The 19,274-nt window shown below is 45.1% G+C and overlaps 1 protein-coding gene across 2 annotated transcripts in view; it reads right to left on the reverse strand.

The window, feature by feature from the left end:
* Positions 1 to 18,205, reverse strand: part of EVL (Enah/Vasp-like) — a 150,897-nt gene extending 132,692 nt beyond the window's left edge. Inside the window, exon 1 of one of the 2 annotated variants that reach the window (XM_030482036.1) lies at positions 17,783 to 18,148. In XM_030482036.1, coding sequence (XP_030337896.1) covers positions 17,783 to 17,787 — 5 coding nt within the window. In that variant the 5' untranslated portion in view covers positions 17,788 to 18,148. Of the gene's footprint in view, positions 1 to 17,782 lie in introns of both variants that reach the window. The other variant, XM_030482039.1, reaches the window with a different exon arrangement.
* Between the last annotated feature and the right edge of the window lie 1,069 nt (positions 18,206 to 19,274).

Here is a 19,274-nt window from a genome sequence, read left to right on the forward strand (position 1 = left end):
GGGATATATTCAAAACTCAACTGGACAAGGTCCTGAGCAGGGGTTGGATTAGGTGACTTCCAGATGTCCCTGCCAATTTCCACAGCTCTGTGTGATTCTGAGCAGGACGTTCCCATCCCTTGGGCATAGCACAGCTTGTTCCCAAAGTGTGCCTGGCTGCTCCAGCAGCTGCTGCATGAGAAACAGGAGGTCATTCCCACAACCTCTTCCTTTTGTGGTCTCTCTCATGGGATTTACTTACTGACAAGGCATGCTCCCTAAGCGAAGAACACATAGTGGAGGAAGATTATACATAATCATTAACAAGAACCACCAATGCATTCAGACTACAACTTTGAAACTTCATACCGCCTTCTTCCTATAAGGCTGGAGGAAAGTTACAGGTGGCCATGAGTACATTCTACAACACAGGAGGCAGCTCAGGGATGCTCTTCTCTGAAATGCACATGGGTTGGCCACACTGTGCTCTGCAAAGGGTCAGTACAGCGAAGGTGTGGGTTTCTGCCAGCTTTACCTATTTCTTTGCAAAGCACCAGCAAGACCCAATGTTTTTGAGCCAACTAAAGCAAAGAGATATATTTTATGACATTCCATGGCAAATCAAAACTATAGCAGGCAGTTTAAGTTGCAAAGTATTGTTCTGAATGTCATGTGTGTATCCCTTTTTCTTCAGATAAAGAAAAACTGAAGATTGAAAAACTGAATTTTTATTATTTTTTTTAAGAACCTGAGAACTATCACAACTCCTGCTCTTTGCTGCTCCCGCAGGACTCCTGGAGGGGCTCCACTGGTTTCCTCAGTGAAACAGTATTAGGTCTGACACTTTAATTAAAGGAGGTATCAAAATGAACACAGAAGAATCTTTTTTACATATGTTACATGTTACTCTTTAGAGTCAAACTCATCTAAATTATAAAAACAGCAAAAGCCATTACACTATCCATGAAACCAGGCAGCTTTCAGGACCCTGTATCATCTGAACATCATCACTTCTCTAGTTTCCAATGGTAGCGGAGACGAGATTCATCTTCCTAACAAAAAGATAAACACTAACATTCACAAAGAAGCAAACAGTAACACAGACCCCATGGTTGGGGCACCTTGCTTTGCTTTCTATGCCCATACCTCTCCTAATTTTCTTGTGACATATTTAATAAGATCAAGATTTCTGAGGTGGGGAATGGAAGAGTCAGGGAAGTCACGCTGCTTGCTTCAGGACTGTGTAGTAAAGTTACTGTTGAAAACTGAACTCTCATTTTGGCTTTGCCAACTCCCAGACCTCTGCTCAATGCATAGTGGTGCACTAAGGGTAGCTTCAACAAATCAAACCAGTACTGCAACCTGTCCCAGTGGCCCCCAAGCTGTGGCCATCCACCACTACTGTTCAAGACCTACTGATGTTTCTTGCTGCCAGAAGAAACCAGGAGAGCTTGGGAACGAGAGCAGAGTAGGAGGTCACACATATGTGCTTCTTGCCAGCAATAATTCTATAGCTTGTCATTTGTCAACTGAATGATCCCATTTTCTCTATCTTTAAAAAACCACCTACTTAGGCTATACAACTGTAATTAGCTACCTATGGTAGAGCTAGCAGCATTTTTACAGCCAAGTAAGGAGCAGCAATACAAACTGCCCTACACTATAATGAATCAAGCTTAGTACAACACCTATTGCCTCCCTATCTGTGCTGAGTGTGTCCTTTTCATCCCTCAGGCTGGACTACCAGGCATCCCACGCAGAATACATCCAGTCTGTCTCACAACTGAGTTGCAACCTTGGGAAAAGTAATCGGATACACTTTTGTCCATTTCAAAACTGCACAAAGAAGGAGTAGAGGTCCAGGAAAGGGCAGAAGGGGAAATCAGGAGTGGGATTTGCAATCAGAGTGGTCTTGGCTCTAGATCCACTGACTCATATTTGTACACCAAACACCAGAGCAATCTGCAGCAAACAAAAGCTTTTTTCTCCCAACTGTACTCCCTGCTGTAACATTGCATAGTCTCACTGCCATCCTCCCCAGCATTGCTTGGGGTTCAAACCAGTTGCCTAAACCCAAGTGTCCAAGCACATATACAGTGTCCGGCATCCGGCTGGGCTCTGGTGTCCCACAGGTCATGACCATCAGCCACCCATCTACCACTTGTATATTCCAGATCATCTGAAATGGAGCTGGGCAGCAATGCAGTTTAGACAACAGACTCATATCTTTGAGTATTAAATACTTATTCATGAGCCAAATCGTACTTCTCTCATCTTTGGAGGCAAAAAAGAGGTGAGCATGACCTGTCCTTTAACAAGAGATACATTTGTCTTTCCAAGTACGAATGACTTCCTGAAGGAAATGGTCAGGTCATCATAGATAAACATCCCAGTCGAATCCTGGCTTAGCTAATTTCTAATGAATGAAGCTACGAAGCAGTCAGTGCATCCCAGTGACCTTGGAATGGAAGACAGAAATAGCAAGGCTCTGGAAATGAATTCCCGAGACTCATAAAATGAGAGATAATCACAAAACCTCAAATACTATCCAAAACTTACTCCTCTTGCTCACAAAATTCCTACTAAGTTTCCAGCCACAGACAGGCATTCTTCCACATTTTGAACTCACATTACTATCTCAGAGCACTGCAGATCAGCCTGTCCCTGATGCCTGCTCCTTCCAGCCTCACATTCCTAACTGCATTCGCCATATAGGCTGCAAATAGCTCCAGCTCTCTTTAAGTTACAAGTATCTTGTTTTCCCATCCACTGCCATGGGTACTACCACTCTTTGCTACCTCAGACTGCTATTAGATGAGCATAATATTAAGTGACATTAGTATTATCATACAGTGTTGGTGCCTGGTAGGTACAAGCAATGATGGACCCTTGGGCTGTCTCTGCTGCAGGCTCACCACCTCCCTCCACCTGCCCTTTCTCCAAATACATACCAGCACTAGCTCAATACTATCTTGGGCACTATAGTGGTAGGGCTGTATGAGAACAGATCAAAGGAAACCTAGTGAGGATAGTGGAGGAGAGGATCTGATATCCTAGGGAGGTACGTACCCTTCATGGTATGTAAAATCTGATGAATAAGTACTAGTCCCACAGCCAGACTGTGTTGCCTCACCCTCTGTCCCTTGACTTCTCAACCTCTCCAAAAACTAGTATTATTTAACAGTATCATTGATGCTTGAGAGTGCCCTTTCTGGTATCAGTTTCATGACAGATTCATATGATGTTGCTCACTGTTTTGCCCCAGGTCTCCAACGTCAGTGTGGATGCCTCTAAAATACCCAATCTTCCCTCAGGATTTCACTAAACTGTGCATCTTAAGTCTCTGCAATATTTTTATATGCCACTGTTTCATCATATGGACAGGAGATTTAGCAACAGCCACAGTGATTTTTAGCTTATAATCACAACTTTCTTCTCTAATCCCTACTTCTCTTTCAACTACCTCTTCTGAAACCATTTGGAAATGCTGCTGTGATAATCTTCTCTCTTCTCTCTCGGTCTCTCCATACAACTCCAAGTCTAAAGTGCTTCTGTCTCTGACACCTTCCCTTCAGTTTATTATTAATCTTTATCATGCAGGCTCTTTTATCCCCCCACAGTTCCCAAAGTGTCAGGAACATAAAGGAAACATTCCCAAGGAGTGTAAGGAGCAAAAGGGTGATGGCAGACTGGATTATTTCTAAACAATCCCACACTTACATAAACAGAAGGTAGCACTCAGCAAATGAGTAGTGAAAAAAAAAAGAAGGGTATAGAGGAATAATTATGATAAAAACATCTGTGAATCTGCTCAGGGATACTGAAATACCAGGAATTTTTCCGTTTACCTTTGAAAACCTACATACTCTGGACCAGACAGAATCCAAAGGGGTCTTTGGCCTTTTTTGACCAACATACTGAGTTCTCCTCCAGCAGATATTCCTGGGGAGGGGAAAAAAGGCACACAACAATTGCAAGTTATCGGTGCAGAAACACAGGAGATTCCTTGCTGAAGAACCGTGTAAATGAAACTGTCACAGAGCCAAAATATTCTCTTGTGACAGCCAAGTTTCTTGCAACTTTCCAAATAAGGCCATGACTTTAAAGAGCATGTCTTTTCAAAGCCTCATTGATTTTCACTGCCTTATGAAGAAGCACATTGTTTATGTGTCTGGGTGTGCTGATACTAAAACAGGATGAGATGGGCACAGGTCGGTGGTTTCAAAGCCTGCTTTCCAGACAGAACGAACCAAATAATCACAGGAAGGTTCTAGAGGCCAACAGCACCCCTTTGGCTACTATTTTGGAGTGATTCCTTGCGCAAGTTGAAACTAGGAGGTGTGAATCATACAATCATGGAATCATCTAGGTCAGAAAAGACCTTTAAGATCATCGACTTCAACTGTTAACCCAGCACTGCCAAGTCCACCACCGAACCACGTCCCTAAGTGCCACATCTACACGTCTTTTAAATACCTCCCGGGATGGTGACTCCACCACTTCCCTGGGCAGCCTGTTCCAATGCTTGACAACCCCTTTGGGGGAGGAATTTTTCCTAATATCCAAGTTAAACCTCCCCTGATACAGGGGATACAGTGATAGAGTGTGAAGCCATTTCCTCTTGTCTTGTCACTTGTTGCTTGGGAGAAGAGACCAACACCCACCTTGCTACAACCTCCTTTCAGGTAGTTGGAGAGAATGATAAGGTGTCCCCTCAGCCTCCTTTTCTCTAGGCTGAACAACCCCAGTTCCCTTAGCTGCTCCTCATAAGACTTGTGCTCTAGACCTTTCACCAGCTTTGCTGCCCTTTGGACATGCTCTGTCATCTCAGGATCTTTCTGGTAGTGAGGGGTCCAAAACTGAACACAGTCTTGGAGGTGCAGCCTCACCACTGCTGAGCACAGGGGAGCGATCACTTCCCTAATCCTGCTGGCCACACTATTTCTGGTACGAGCCAGGATGTTATTGGGCTGAAGATGCTAACAGGGACAGCCAGCTTTTCCTAGTGCTCTGGGGATAGATTTCAGGCAAATTTTGAAGCACAACATTGTATTCCTTCCAGTCTCCCAAAGTTGAAAGACTTTTGCATCAAATTTGGAGTTCATGTTAAAGTTCAGGCCAGGTTTCAGGTCATTACTCTACTTTTCAAATACTAGTTTACTCATCTTCAGAGAAAGAAAAAAAAGTTATGGCATTAGATCAATTTTGCTGTATCTAGTTCATACTTATTATCCATTTTCCCCCTGAAGCCTCTTCAATAGTTGCAAAAATGATCAGGTGCTTCAGTTCTGCTACTTGTTTTACACTTGAAGCACAGCACTATGAAATCAGAATTTTTTTTGGTAGTTCTTTGAAAATAAAACGACTCTTTAAAAAACACCATATGCAAAAACTTGCAGGTCTCAGCCATTCCACTTATCCCATCTTTGCAATTATGTGTCTATTCCTATAATAATCATATGGAAAAAAATATACTCACAGAACTTTAAAGCGAGGGACAGAAGAGAAAGTAAAGCAGTAAGAAAGTGGGTCAGTAGAGCTTGTGTATATTGAAAGCACAAGATACTTAGGTGAATGCTATTCAAAAGGTACATGCTGTAGTACTATGTAGGCACAAAGGAAAGAAAAAGCCAAAGAAAAACAGTACAAGCCAGAGCCAAGTAATACATGACAGTTGCACCTAAACACAGAGCAAATCAAACTTGGTGGTATTTGACTTCAAGCAACTGCAGCAAGACTCATCACTTCTTCCAGTATCTCATATGCTATGCAACCCAACAGAGAGTGAACTTGCAGCATATGAGCAGTGCTGGAAGCAGGGTGTCTCTTGCACAGAGGGTTGACCTGAGGTGAAATGAGTCCCCGCCTCTCCACCTTGATTACACATTCACAGTCCTGCCTTTACCCTGTGGAGCACCATGCAACCACAAACCAGGTCAAAAGCTGTCTGATCCAACGGAAAATTGATGAATTTTCTCTGGCTGGATTAACAAGGCATCCCACAGCAAAATGCTCATGAAGTCCCACACAAGGAGAGTGGTGGGAAGGTCATTCTAGAGCCAGGAGGAATAAACACACAATTACACCAGTTTAGGCATAACAAATAAACTGCCCTGTAGGGTTTATCTACATGAGAAAACTCTAGAAAGGTAATCTGAATTAACATTTCTGTGATGAATCAAACCACATCAGATCCCTGCAGACACACTCATTATTAATTAAATCAACCCTATTTCATATTTAGTACAATTTGCTTTGATGTGAATTAAGCTTAATCAAGGTCACTTGAATGCTGAATCAGAGAATATATACAATGGTTTAATTTAGTTTACCTAATTTACTTTACATTCACATTTTAGGTGATTTGGATTCATTTTCCTTCACATCCTTGTGCAGGCAGCTTTAGAACAGAGAGCGAGAGCAGAGAACAGAAGAGATGCTGGAAAAGTCCCCCCAAAATCTACAGTTTTGAGCTGTCAAAGAATTAAATCCCCAGGAAAGGGGTACTAGAAGCTGTGTATCCTGCTGATGACACACTGGCAGGGCTTACTCTCCATGAAGGCTCTCCCCCGTCTCTCCATCTTTACTAAAGATCTTCTGGAGCCCAGAGGCTGGAGAGAGAGAATCAGACTGCGAGTCCTCTCCATCCTCCTGCATTTGCAATAGCTGGACAGATGCTGATGGGTCACAAGAAATGCATGTCTTGAAGAAAACTGAGGCAATCCTCAAGGAAGCTGAGGTATTTCATGTGGTTATCTTTTAAACAGCAGGGCACTAAAGTATTTGACATGTTTTGTACTATTAGGAAAACACAGCAGTTACTGAAGTTGTTGTTCTTCACAAAATAACAAAGATCATAAAAGTGCTTCTTCAGGCAGATGTGTTAAAATTACTTGCCATGATTATTCACAGTTTTAAGATCTTGTTCTACTTTTACTTACTCTGCTTCAACACTTCTAAAGTCACCAAGTCTTCTAGCACACTCTCTGCACATTCCTCTTATGTGACTATGCTTTTTACCATTAAAGAGATCTCTCTGTATACACAGATGTGTAGACAAATGCACTCTGTCGTATTTAGGGCACTAGTCATCTAATATTTTCTGCGATGCAAGTACCATCTGTGAAGCTGAACTGCAATTCAGGAATATCATACTGACATGGGTGTTGGGGAATCAAAGATGGAAATTGATATTAGATTATAATCCCACTGCCTTCAAATAGAAGATGAGGACTCCAGCAAGGTCAGGCTTAACCATAGCCTCTAAAATACCCAAGCACAACTCTAAAATGTTTATTCAGGGAACTCTTAGCTGTGTTGTTTGTTTTGCAGTGTCCACTCAGTATTATCATCTTTTAAGGGTCACAAAAGGTGTCCAATCCTTTGAAGCAAAAGGATGATGAACAAATACTGATGGCAATAACAGATGACAGCTGGTATCAGGGTGCAACTAAGTCTGAAGTGACAGATTTTGACCAAAGTGACAAAGACATCAAAGACTGGAGACCAGTGTCAAGAATAAGAAGCCATAGAAAGCATTCCTGAGTAAGGAATTCAGCATGGCAATCCTTACCAAACCACTGGGTTAATCAGACCATGCAGTGATTTAAATTTGAGCTCCGGAAGCATGAAGTCACCACCGAGAGGAGGGTTTGACATGGAGCATCATTTCCACGGGGGCTGCCCTGATTTGCCCTGGCCTCACCACAGCCTTCCCTCCCATGCCCTGCAGCACCACTGGTGTGATATTGACATTTATACACCTCCATGGTGAACTAGTTCAGGGGATGGAGCCAGCTGAAAACAACACTCTGCTTTCAGTCTGGGAGCACTGACTAAACCAGACCCACACCAGTAGCGACACCAGAGCCCCCACCATGCTCAAGGCAGTGGTAACAGCTAAATGCATGATGCAAGGCATTCACCCTGCACACTTCTGAACAAGCTTTGTGGCTTGAGACATGTTTATTGCTCTTACAAACTCATTTCCATTTCCCTAGCTTGCTGCCTGGCTCCGTCTCCCCTCTGCTATTTCTGTAACACTCATATTTAATACCATGAAATTTTAAAATAGTCTGCTGGCTCAGGGTTTTGAGATCCTGCAAAGGGTTGCAGTCACGCAGCTCTGGCACTATTTTGATTTAGCAAGGCAGGACAGAAGAGACAAGCAGGCCCTTGAACTTCATCCCTGGATGACATCTTGAAGACTGCAGAATGTTCCCTGTGGTTAACACGACAGGCGCAGTGGGACCCCCACCACACACACACACATTCCTCGGTTATGTTAAACGCTCTGCTCATCCTCCTGTTCTCTTCTCACTTTCATTTGTGTTCATGAACCCCCAAAAGGGAAGGACTCACCTCACCTGCCTCACCGGGATGGCTCCACCAGCCCCAGCCCTCCCTAAAGCTTCTCAGCACACCTTGTACAATGCGCCTGCCTCCTCCTCTCCCTCGAGGGCAAGGGCTGGTTTTGACTTACTGCCAGGTTTTCAATTAATAATTGTTTATTTGGGGAGGGAATATTCTAAACAAGAGGTGCTTATGTTCCTATTTGCCTATGTTAAAAATGAGGATTTCCATATGAAGGACAGGAATAGAGTAGCCTTTGGCCCCCTTCCTAAAAGCTACAGTATTTTCCCTGCTGCACTCTGCCCTCAAATGAAGAAGTAAGCCTTTGCTGCTCCATCAGACCCCAATTCTGTCAATACTTGCACATGTACTTACATTTATTACGGTCAGTGGTCTTATCACAACAGTCATTAGGTTCACAAACATCAAGGATGCTGTTCCCAGTAATAAGGTCAAGACTGTGCACAAGTCTTTTCAAGATTAGAACCTTAATGCCATAGCATCAGCTGGCTTTCCTCCTGCTTCCAGCATCAGATGCGGGCAGCTGAAACACTCATGGATAGAGGGGGATGGCCATCTCCAGGCTGACCTGCAGGCAGAGCAAGGCACTGCTCTGGTCTGCTCCGCTCCTGGATGTGCAATAAACTAGAGGGCCCTGGGGATCACCACTCACCACAGCAATCTGGGTGGCAGTTGTATGTGATTCATATGCTGGGAACTCATTTTTAACAGCCTAACGTCAATTAAAACAAATAAATACAAAGGCAAGAGTTGGCACGTCAGGCTCTGGGAGAATCCATCACAACACCAGGCTACCAGGGGAGGCACAGGGAGGACTCATCACAACGCTGAGCTACCAGTGGAGTCATAAAAAAATGTTGTGCGTTATGGATCACTTTGGCAGCAGCTGACGAAGCAGCACTTCCACAAACTCCTCTAGTGGAAAACACTGAACATGCCAAAGCACAATGAAGGGACATAACTCCTCGTTTCACCTACTCACAGATGGTTCTTACTACCAGACAAGCAAAACAACAGACGGGGACAGATAAAAAGGCGTTTTATTAAGCATATAGGTAAAATGAATATATAAGTCCATGTTTTCTCTTTTCCACTTATCTGACAAGTGAAAGAAATTAATTGCCTGAGAATAGCAAGGCTGATTGACCTGGGTGATTCAAACCCTTACTTCTCAATGTAACAAATGTGCGATCAAAAATTGACTTAGGTTCACCTACATGATGTATTCAGTTATTTAATAGAAAGATTAGCATGCAAATGTATTGCAGCACTTAACACTAATTCATGATGAAGTCATAATATTAAAGTTACCCCATTCTGTCAAAATACGCTAGTCCAGTATTTCTCTCATTTTAAATCACAAATCCTTTTCAAAAAGCATTTCACAGATTATCTCAAATCCCAGTACTGTTTGGCAGGTGGGAAAGTGAGTGACAGACAAAACAGTCATTTAATAAAATGATGATTTTAGTATCAAAAATATTTGAACTGTAATAGAACAGTAAGGAACTAATGGACACAGGTACATACATAGAAACTGTATGAAAATATGCACACATGTGGATGATTTTAGTTTCTTTGTTTCTGATTTTTAAAGGCTTTTGTAGGCATTTTTGAACTATTTTGATGTCCTCTGGACCACAAACCACAAGTTGAGAGCGCTGGGCTAGTCCGTGCTAAAGACTTATTCCTACTCATCCAGCACACATGTAACAGCCTTATCTCCAATTAAGTCTTTTCCACTTGAATTTACTTATTTACGCTAACCTTTTATCATGAGCATTCACAGTCCTCGTTGTATTTAGCTGTTCCTGCTGTATGCAAACATACGCTCGTGGAACACCCATGCAGCCAATCTCCTGATCTGTGTACAGCTACAGAAAAAAAGGATACAGCATGCAATTAAAGGGATTATGGTGACCATGGCCCTGCTTCTGGCTAATACCATTTCAGTGTATTTTCTGGATCTCCTCGTTACTGAGGGAGTGGCTTACTGATGAGGGATAAAGGAAGGAAGCATAGGAAGGAAGCAATGCACATGCTGACTAAGAAGAAGCAGCGAATGTTGGGAAAGGGAAAAGAAAGGGGAGGAGGGAATGAATGGATGGCAATACACAAGGAACTATACTGTAATGCTTAGCACTTAGTACAAATGTGCTTGTCATCCTCAGAAATGCTTTTTGAACAGGAGACTCCATACTAGCAAAGCAAGGACTTCAACAGGACCAAGCTTAAGCATACCCTTAAATCCTGTGCTAGGCTGAGGCCTAGCTACTTTAATCATCTTAACTCCCTCTCAAGTGAGTATTGCCATCCTCCAGCAGATAACGAAATGCAGCCAAAAAGGTAAAGAGATTTAGCAGCCGCAGACTGGCTGAGGAAGCACAGCGTGTCTTCACCGTGGAGCTCACTACACTGACAAGGACCAGGCCTGAACAGCCTTGCTGCAAAACTGCTATGTCCTCCTTGCTGGAGCATCTACCCATGCCTGCACTGGTGGCACACTATGGTTCATGGTACTACATTAAGCTGAGTTGCTCTATGAAGCTTACTTTCTTTTTTCTTTTCAGTAAATCACAGAAATGATCCATCCTGGCATTATGTAAATCTGAAGAAAGACAGAAGAAACCTATGAGATCTCAAGTTGCAGGAATGACACCTACTGCCTGAGAAATGAATTGCTCACCTAAATGAGATCTGCACTCAACGGTGAGTGGCTTCCAGAGAATAAACCAGCACATGGACATGACCCAGCAGTGTGTGCTCACAGCCAAGAAAGCCAACCGTGTGCTGAGCTGCATCAAAAGCAGTGTGACCAGGTTGAGGGAGGTGATACTCCCCCTCCACTCTGCTCTTGTGAGACCCCACCTGCAGTATTGCATTCAGCTCTGGGACCTGCAACAGAAGAGGGACGTGGAGCTGTTGGAGTGAGTCCAGAGGAGACCATGAAGATGACGAGAGGGCTGGAGCACCTCTCCTATAAAGACAGGCTGAGTTGCCTGGAGAATAAAAGGCTCCATGGAGACCTGAATATAGCCTTTCAGTACTTAAAGGGGGCTTATAAGAAAGATGGGGGCTTTTTTACTGTAGTGACAGGAGAAGGGGGAATGGCTTTAAACTGAAAGGACAGGGAACATGGTCAGCATTTAGAAAATGCTCATCCATACTACCAGCAAGGCTACTGAGTTTGTAGTGCAAGCACTGGGAAGCCTGAGTTAGGAAGTCTGCAGTCAGTAAGAGGAAGAGCAGGAGTAGCATCTCAGTAAAAGCCAAATTTTAATTTGTAGTAATAGCATTCCCTGGAGAAAAAGTTTCATGAGCATTTCTGGTGGTTCCAGGGAGCACTGCCTCAACCTTTCAGCCTCCTGCTTGCTCCTACCCTGTATATACACCCTTTGCATATGGAAAGTGTGGATTTTCTTTTCTTCTGTCTTTGTATGTAAAGACTTCATGATCTGGTTCTCCCTACCAAACCACAAATGGCTAAGTTGGCATAGCTGAGGGGAGCAGGACTGAGAACTCAGAAGAAATGTATAAACTAACATGGAACTTGAAACAAATGTAAGGCTTGAATGCCAACATCAAGAAGGAAAATCAAAAGTTTCTGGCCCCCACATGTCTCTCCCACTCCAGGACTGTGAAATGTCCTGTGAAATGTAATGCTTCTCTAGTTGCTGTGATGTTAGAGAATGGCACTTTGAATAATCAGAAATATGAAGGAGGTTTCCCAGCTCAAATTTCTGGTAAAGACTTGTCCAGTCTGTCTTCTCTGATTAAGAGTTCTAACACTCTTAGAACTCTCAAGTAAAGAATAGTTTCGGAAAGACTGTCAATACCATCCTCAGGGTTTGCTCAATGCAAAAATGCAAAGTCTCATAGGAAGAAACATTTGCAGTGCTAAATACCTAAGAAATTAAAAAGAAAAAAAAAAAGAAAGACCTAATTTGAACTGTTTTCAATTTCACACAGTCACAACCCAGGCTGAAACACATTTTGAGTGCTACTGGGTGATGTACCCATGAACACAGCCATTACCAGGGGAACGGGCTGGATGAACCATCATGTTACTCCACTTCCTACGACGCAGGCTAGAAACGTTCCCGCTGGGCCAGGCAGTGGGAAACAGCCTACACTGCAAAGCTCCCCGTGGGCTAATTAGCCAGGAGCGAGGTAGATGAACCCAAGCAAGGCTGTGTGCTGCCATGACTTTTACATCCCAGGGGCCTGACGGCAGCCTGCCTGGGGGTCTGGTGTCTTCTCCCTGGGCTGCATTACAGCCGTACTGCTGAAAGGATGGGGCTTTGCAAGGCTCAGATGCATCTTGGTGGAAGCTCTGAGCTGTAGTAGGGTGGCTTTCGGTTGCTTCCCCTCATTACAGTGCATTAGATCAAAAGGCAGATGAAGTGGAAGTCTTGGGTAGGTGACTGCGGATGAAAACTAAGGGCAAACAACAGGGTGAGGTGAAGAAACAGTGGCAGATATTCCACCTCTCCTCCCTGCTCCTCGGAAACTGAACCTGGGTGGGAGGCTGAGAAAAAGGGGGGTAAGCACATGGATCCCTTGTGTTCTGCAATGGCTGTGAAGAAAACAGAAAATATATCCCAAAACTCCCCATCCTCTTGTAGAATTGATACCAGTGTACACTGGAGCAGCTTTTACTGCTTATCTACTGCAATGAAGAACAACGCTGAAGCAGCAGCTAGTATTTTCTCCTTTTTTTGAGTAAATAGAAAGCAGATGAGATAATACTAACATTGAGATTCAGCAAAGAAACTTGAAATAGCTATAGTGACCTTCTCAGATAAAGAAAATCTATAGCTCATTCAATTTATTTTAATTCTGTAATTATTAGGATAGAACATTACTCAGGATTCATTTTATTTTGGCAGCAGCTTCAGAAATCTCTCCTGAGGAGGTTCACTATTGCTCCTTACACAGTGCCCAGAACTGGAAGTATGACAGATAGTAAGATAAAAAGGAAAAATCACAAAGATGCTAACTTGCAAGATACGGGAAATTATTTGAAACTGAACTGTGCACTTTTTTTGGGGGAAAAAAATGGTTTCTTACAAGAAATACTTACAAATACATAAATACTTACACAAAGAGAAGTGTTAGCCCATCCAAAGGAAGCACCTATCCAAGAAAGACTATGCAGACACCTTTAACCATGGAACGCTTCTAACGGAGCTGTTCTGCATTAGGGTGTCTGTTGTTCAACACAGTCTGGGTGATTTGAGAAAGGACGGAAGTGAAACACCACGCAAAACCACAATACTTTACTTAGTTAAACAGACCTGCACACACTTGAAAGATTACCTTCAGCCTCAATTATACCACTACAAGAATAAAAGACAAAATACTCCACAACAGAGGAAACGCACAAAAAGTTATCCAGAGTTTATGCTTTTTTTCAGAGAGGGGAAAATAAGCTAATTTTTTAAGTATACAGAATAACAATCCGCATGAGGGAGGTACAACTGGGCTGCCTACTCATACATCCTTACAGGAAGGGTATGTTGATGGAAACCCATCATCGCTTGGTTCCCAGTGAACCACTGCTGCTGCCTTCGCGTGGCCTTAGCCAGCATGGTGTGACCTTCAGCAGAGTCCAACATTTGCTGACAGAGGAGTTTGTCTGCAGCTAGAGCTAAACTACCCCTCTATGGATCTAAGCTGAGCTAACAAAAGCAATTTTCTGTCAGCAGCAGTGTCCACACTTGGGATTTTGCTGATGAAACTGTGACAGCCAAAGGGCTGGGTGACACCAGCAGAACTGCCTAGCACAGATTCAGCTTGAGAGGCTGCAAACCTAAATGTACCCAAAGGCATGACTGCAAAATGGGGTGTGACAACTCCTGACCACCCCCAGGAACCCACAGCCGTGCACACCATGATGCCAAGGCACACAGCAGGAGTTAGAACATGGCAGGACATTAAGCAAAAATCAGCTAAGCTACAAGTATACAGCTCCAGCTCAGAATAAAGTTACTAAGTTTCAATGAAACTTTATAGACAACTCGATTTTATTATCCATCTCAGGGGATGCTACTGTTTTCCTGCAGGAGACAGTACACTGGGCTACACAGGCCACCAGCCCAGTGAGGTCAGCAGCCCTCAGTTCTGGCAACATTATAAACACAAATAACACTCTATTTTGTTACAAATGCAAACAGAAACAAACACTAAAGAAAAAGACAACTTAGAAAATAACACTTCATACATACAACTCCAGTTGCCCTCCAAGCAAACTAAGTGCACTGGCAAAACTCTTGAGTTATGTCATGAACTGCTTAATGAACAGAAAATGTGGAAGATGATGAAATACTCGATACATTGCGTTTATTGGAACAAATTCAAAGATGTTGCTTGCTTATGTCTGAAAACAAAAGGTTTAAGAATGATGTACATATGCTTCCTGTTATTAGAACAGGTTTATACTATGAATATTCAGTTCTCTTTTTCTGAGGGTGTTGCTCCATCCCTTTAAATTAGGGCTAAATATGACAGCTTTTCAGGATTTCCAGTTGGCAGCTATACAGCAATGTCAGAACAAAAAGACATTGTAGAATTTAGCTAGTGAATTCTACAAACGTGAAGGTGCTAAGGGACAGGGTTGTCCCCAGCAAGTTCTGAAGTCCTTACCTTGGGTTGGATTAAAGCACGTGTTACCACAAAAGAGTAAGGAAGTAATAGTTTTAACCTGAATAATCCTGTTGAGAGGTTGTTTCCATCTCTGGATATTCACTGTATGTTCCGTTCAGAAAAAAACAAAAGTGCTTAAAGCAGGAGGCTTTCCCCTGCTTTGCTGTCTCGGGACCACAGTGCAGAGAGCCAACTTACACTCACCACAGTCATGGCAAGGAGAGGGAAGGAAGATTTCTTTCAGGGATACACCCAAAAAGCTGCAGCTGGTTTTTATTTTTAAAAGCAGAGACCACTGAAACACAGATGCCTATAAACTACATGTATGAGTAAGAAATGCGAGGTTACACCTCTGTGGACAGACGTAAAAAAATCTTTATTTTCATCTATGGCAATTTTCACAGACATTTTCCCAAATATGAGCTAATTCTGTTGCTTCCATGAATAAATATCTGCTGTAGAATAACCTCAACATTTGTTGTACCAAAGCAGTATTTTTAACACTAAGAAGTAATTACACCTCTGCTCTTTAGCATCTTCCACCCAGGAATCCTAACCCATTTTTGAGATAGAACATCTACTATAATCTGTTTTATTACTAAGACCTCTGGTACACCCACTATGCACACACTTTATACCTTTGAAGTGAAGGCATAAAGAAATTATCAAAAAATGGAAACCATCACATAAATGTAATCGTGCAAAGAATAGCACTGTAATCTATTCACCACAAAAAACAATATAAATAAAAGACACATGGCTTATATAGCCTGCCAGCGTCTTTTGGAATTATATAGCCTGTATTTATTGAACAAGAATTGTTACTTAAAAATATTTTAGGTGATTTGCAGACATATATTTACTGATAAGTACAATCTATTCAGAAATATCTGTATATGCAAGGGGAAAAAGTCAGTAATGGAAACCTTTAAAAACAGGAATTCATTCAAAAAAAAAAAACCCCAAAACCAAGCAGGTATGTTAAAGTGTACAAGTGGCATTAATAAGAAAAAAATACTGTAAGTGTGACACACCTGCGGATGCCAAGCATCATACAGAGAAAACAGGGAATGGCACTGTACAAAGCCATTCACACACAGCAGCACATGCAGACCAGCTCTGGGTGCTAGCTCCCCCATCTAGACCAGACACAGCCCGGCATTAGCCTCATCAGCCTCAAAAGTGAGGACATGAGGAAGTCCTGAAGCCCCTCCTGGAGTTAAGCTGCTTTTTCTTTCCAAAACTCCTGTAGCTCACACCTTCTCTGAGAGCACCCTAGCTCTCATGGTAGGGATTACTTTGGGTACATTACAGTACCCTAATTCACAGCCTATCTTTGTGGGTCTCTCTTTTTCCTGCTACCTCTTCCAACAAAAAGCACAACCACCAACTGCAGAAGTTCATGTAGAGCATGGGACCTTCAATGGGAGAAACTCAAAATTGTTGCAGCCTTCCAACTAGCGCGTGGTGCCTCCTCAGGGGTGAAAGATGTGGTAAGAGTCAGAAAGTCAGCCTCCCATCCTCATGGGCAAGAGCTCTACCAACCCTTCTTCATGGGGGAAGAGCTCTACCAACTCTTCATCGTGGTGAAGAGCTCTACCAACTGGGCTACTAACTAATGGGAGGGAGCAAGGGAAAACTTCACTGCCATCTGTTGTGTTTGATGACTTATCACTGGAGGTCTCTGAGCAGCATCATGATCAGACAAGGGTAGACTGATGCAGATATCCCTTCTGTGTGGAGATCAGAGGGGTCTAGGCCACCAGTCACACCACGACACTCTTGGCTTATGGGCTTTTGCCCCTTCCCAAGAAGATAATTTTAAGCAACTCAAGAAAACCAATGATAACATAAATGACTAAATAAATCAGTGTAGCTCCAAGCCCTTCACACACATAGTGTCCCGGGTAACTGTAAATGCAGGCGAGGGCTTTTAGACTTCCAATGTGCATCCTAGGAGCAACACCAACTTTGAAATACAGGGATCAGGCACCACGGAAAGGTAACTGGCTTCAAACTGTTATTTCCATTTTTAAGCTGTTTTACTTTACTAAAGATAATAACTAAGTGGAAAGAAGCACTAGTATTAGAAAATGAATCAGAGGCTAGGTTGCTCCGAGATACTGACAGCTCCAGTGAACTCTTGAATAAATGAGGGAAGAGAGAGATTTGGAAGAGTATGAACTAAAATAAATAATGTCTTCCTTCCTTCCTTCCTTCCTTCTTTCCACCAGGCACTTCACTGGCTGCAGGAAATCTGTGGGTTGGTTTTGTTGGGGGTATTTTTGTTGTTTTGCTTTTCACATTCACAACAGACAAACTGACCTCGGTCAAACTACGAGCTGGAGCACCCGCTGCCTGCCGAGGGAGAGGCTCCGGGAGAGCCGGCACGACCTGTGCTGGATGCTCGGGAGCAGCCTCGCCCGCTCTCGCCTCCGGAGCTCCCCGCACAGCCCCAGTGCCGCCCGAAGCTCCCCGCCCGGGGTGCCCGGCCGTGCACCGCAGCACCGCTCCCGCAGCGCTCACAGCCCCCTGCAACCGCCCCGATTATCTGTCACTCGGATTTAGGCACCGGCAGTCAAACGCGCCAGAAATGTCACCACCCACTCGCATTATCCATCCGGTGGAGGACTAGGAAGCGCCGCATTGCCTAACCTCTCCTCCGCCTTCTCCTCGCACAGGAAATCCCCACCCCCCGCGGCGTGACACCAGCGCGGGGGGACCCGCGGCACCCCCGGCCGCGGGCAGGCTGTGCGCTCCGCATCCCCCGGCCGCCCGCACTCACCTCATCTTCCCGACGGGGCGCGGCGGCCGCGGCCGGGGACTGGCGGCGGGGTGCGGGGTGCGGGCTCTGGCGGCGGCGCCGCCCCACTCGCAGCGCCGGGCCCCGCGGCGCTAACCGGGCAGCGCGGCGGCGGCGGGCAGCCCCTCCGCCGGCCCGGCCATGTTGCCGGCTCCCGCCCGGCTGCTGCGTGTGTCTGTGTGTGCGTGTGGGCAGGACAAAGCGCCGCCGCCACCGCCCGCCCCGCGCCGCTCCGCTCCGCTCCCACGCGCGGCGGGGCCGCGGCGCCGCCCCACCCCGCCCCGCGCAGCCTCCGCGGGCGGAACGCGGGGGGAGCCCGGCGCGGTCCCCCGCGGGCAGCGCAGGTGAGGCGGGGCGGGGGGCGGCCGCGCACCCAGCGTGGCACCGAGCGGCGGCTCCGGGCTCATCGGGCGCGGCGCGGCCCGGGAAACTGGCGGTGCCGCGTCCCGGACCGTTCCCGGCTGGAGCAGGGGCAGTGCCGCGGAGGCAGACCTCTCCTCTGCAAAGTGCTATAGGGGTCCTGTGTGCCAGCGCTAAAAACCGCTGCTGTTTTGGGTGGAACCAAGGGCAGAAACTCAATTTCCAGCTGGAATTGCGGGGAGCTGAGTTTTCTGCCCGTTCACCCTTCCCACTTGCCTCAGAAGAGTTTCCCACCGAGGTCTCTTACTGCTGCCAGCCACGTCCATCCTCTGTACCCACCTTTCTCCCTACGCCGGGGTGCCCTGGGCTGGCTCCCTGCCCTGCTGCTTCCTCCGTGGCAGCTCTCCTACCCCACTCCACATCCCAGCCCTCTGCTTTTCTTCCAGTTACCTCCTCTGGTGCAGCCCGAAGCACACGGTGATGATCTCCACTAGTGGGAACAGCTTCTTTATCGGTCCAGAAACTAGAGCTTCTCCTGCCCCTCTCCACATCCCTTTGCTTCTTCCCATGCACCACCCATTAGAAAAAGATGATACTGAAAATGGTGTTGCTTGGTTATCCTCAAGAATGTGGCACAATAAGGGACCAAACACTGGAGTTGTTTCTCGGGTCTTTCATAGGTCATTATAATTTTATTGGCACTTCTCAAGAGTAAAGGCTCTTCAGACTGACAGTCTGTGGGTTCCTCTCCCACAGATCTCCCCCAGTTCTGCATCATCCAGTTTGGACACAAAAACCCTCCCCCCAAAAACACAAACTAGCAACCATGTAATCTCACAGCAAGCAGTGGGTTTCCAGGCAGCCAGCAAGTGTGTGCACAGTGTGTCTGGAACAGAAGAGATTTCTGTCCCCCTCCCTCCCTCCATGCATCTGTGCCCCAATTAACACTGCTCCGATCGCTCCCTGAGACCCACCTCCACTTGCTCATGCAGTGCAGAGCAAGGAGGCCAAAGCCCTTCTCGCTGTGTGCAGTGGCAGTTTCAGTGAGATGGGCTATGGGCAGCATGTACTCCTGGAAAGCTGGGCCAGGTCTTGGGAATGTGCCCATGATGCA

The sequence above is a fragment of the Strigops habroptila genome, chromosome 4 (assembly GCF_004027225.2).
Source record: "Strigops habroptila isolate Jane chromosome 4, bStrHab1.2.pri, whole genome shotgun sequence".
NCBI lineage: Eukaryota > Metazoa > Chordata > Aves > Psittaciformes > Psittacidae > Strigops > Strigops habroptila.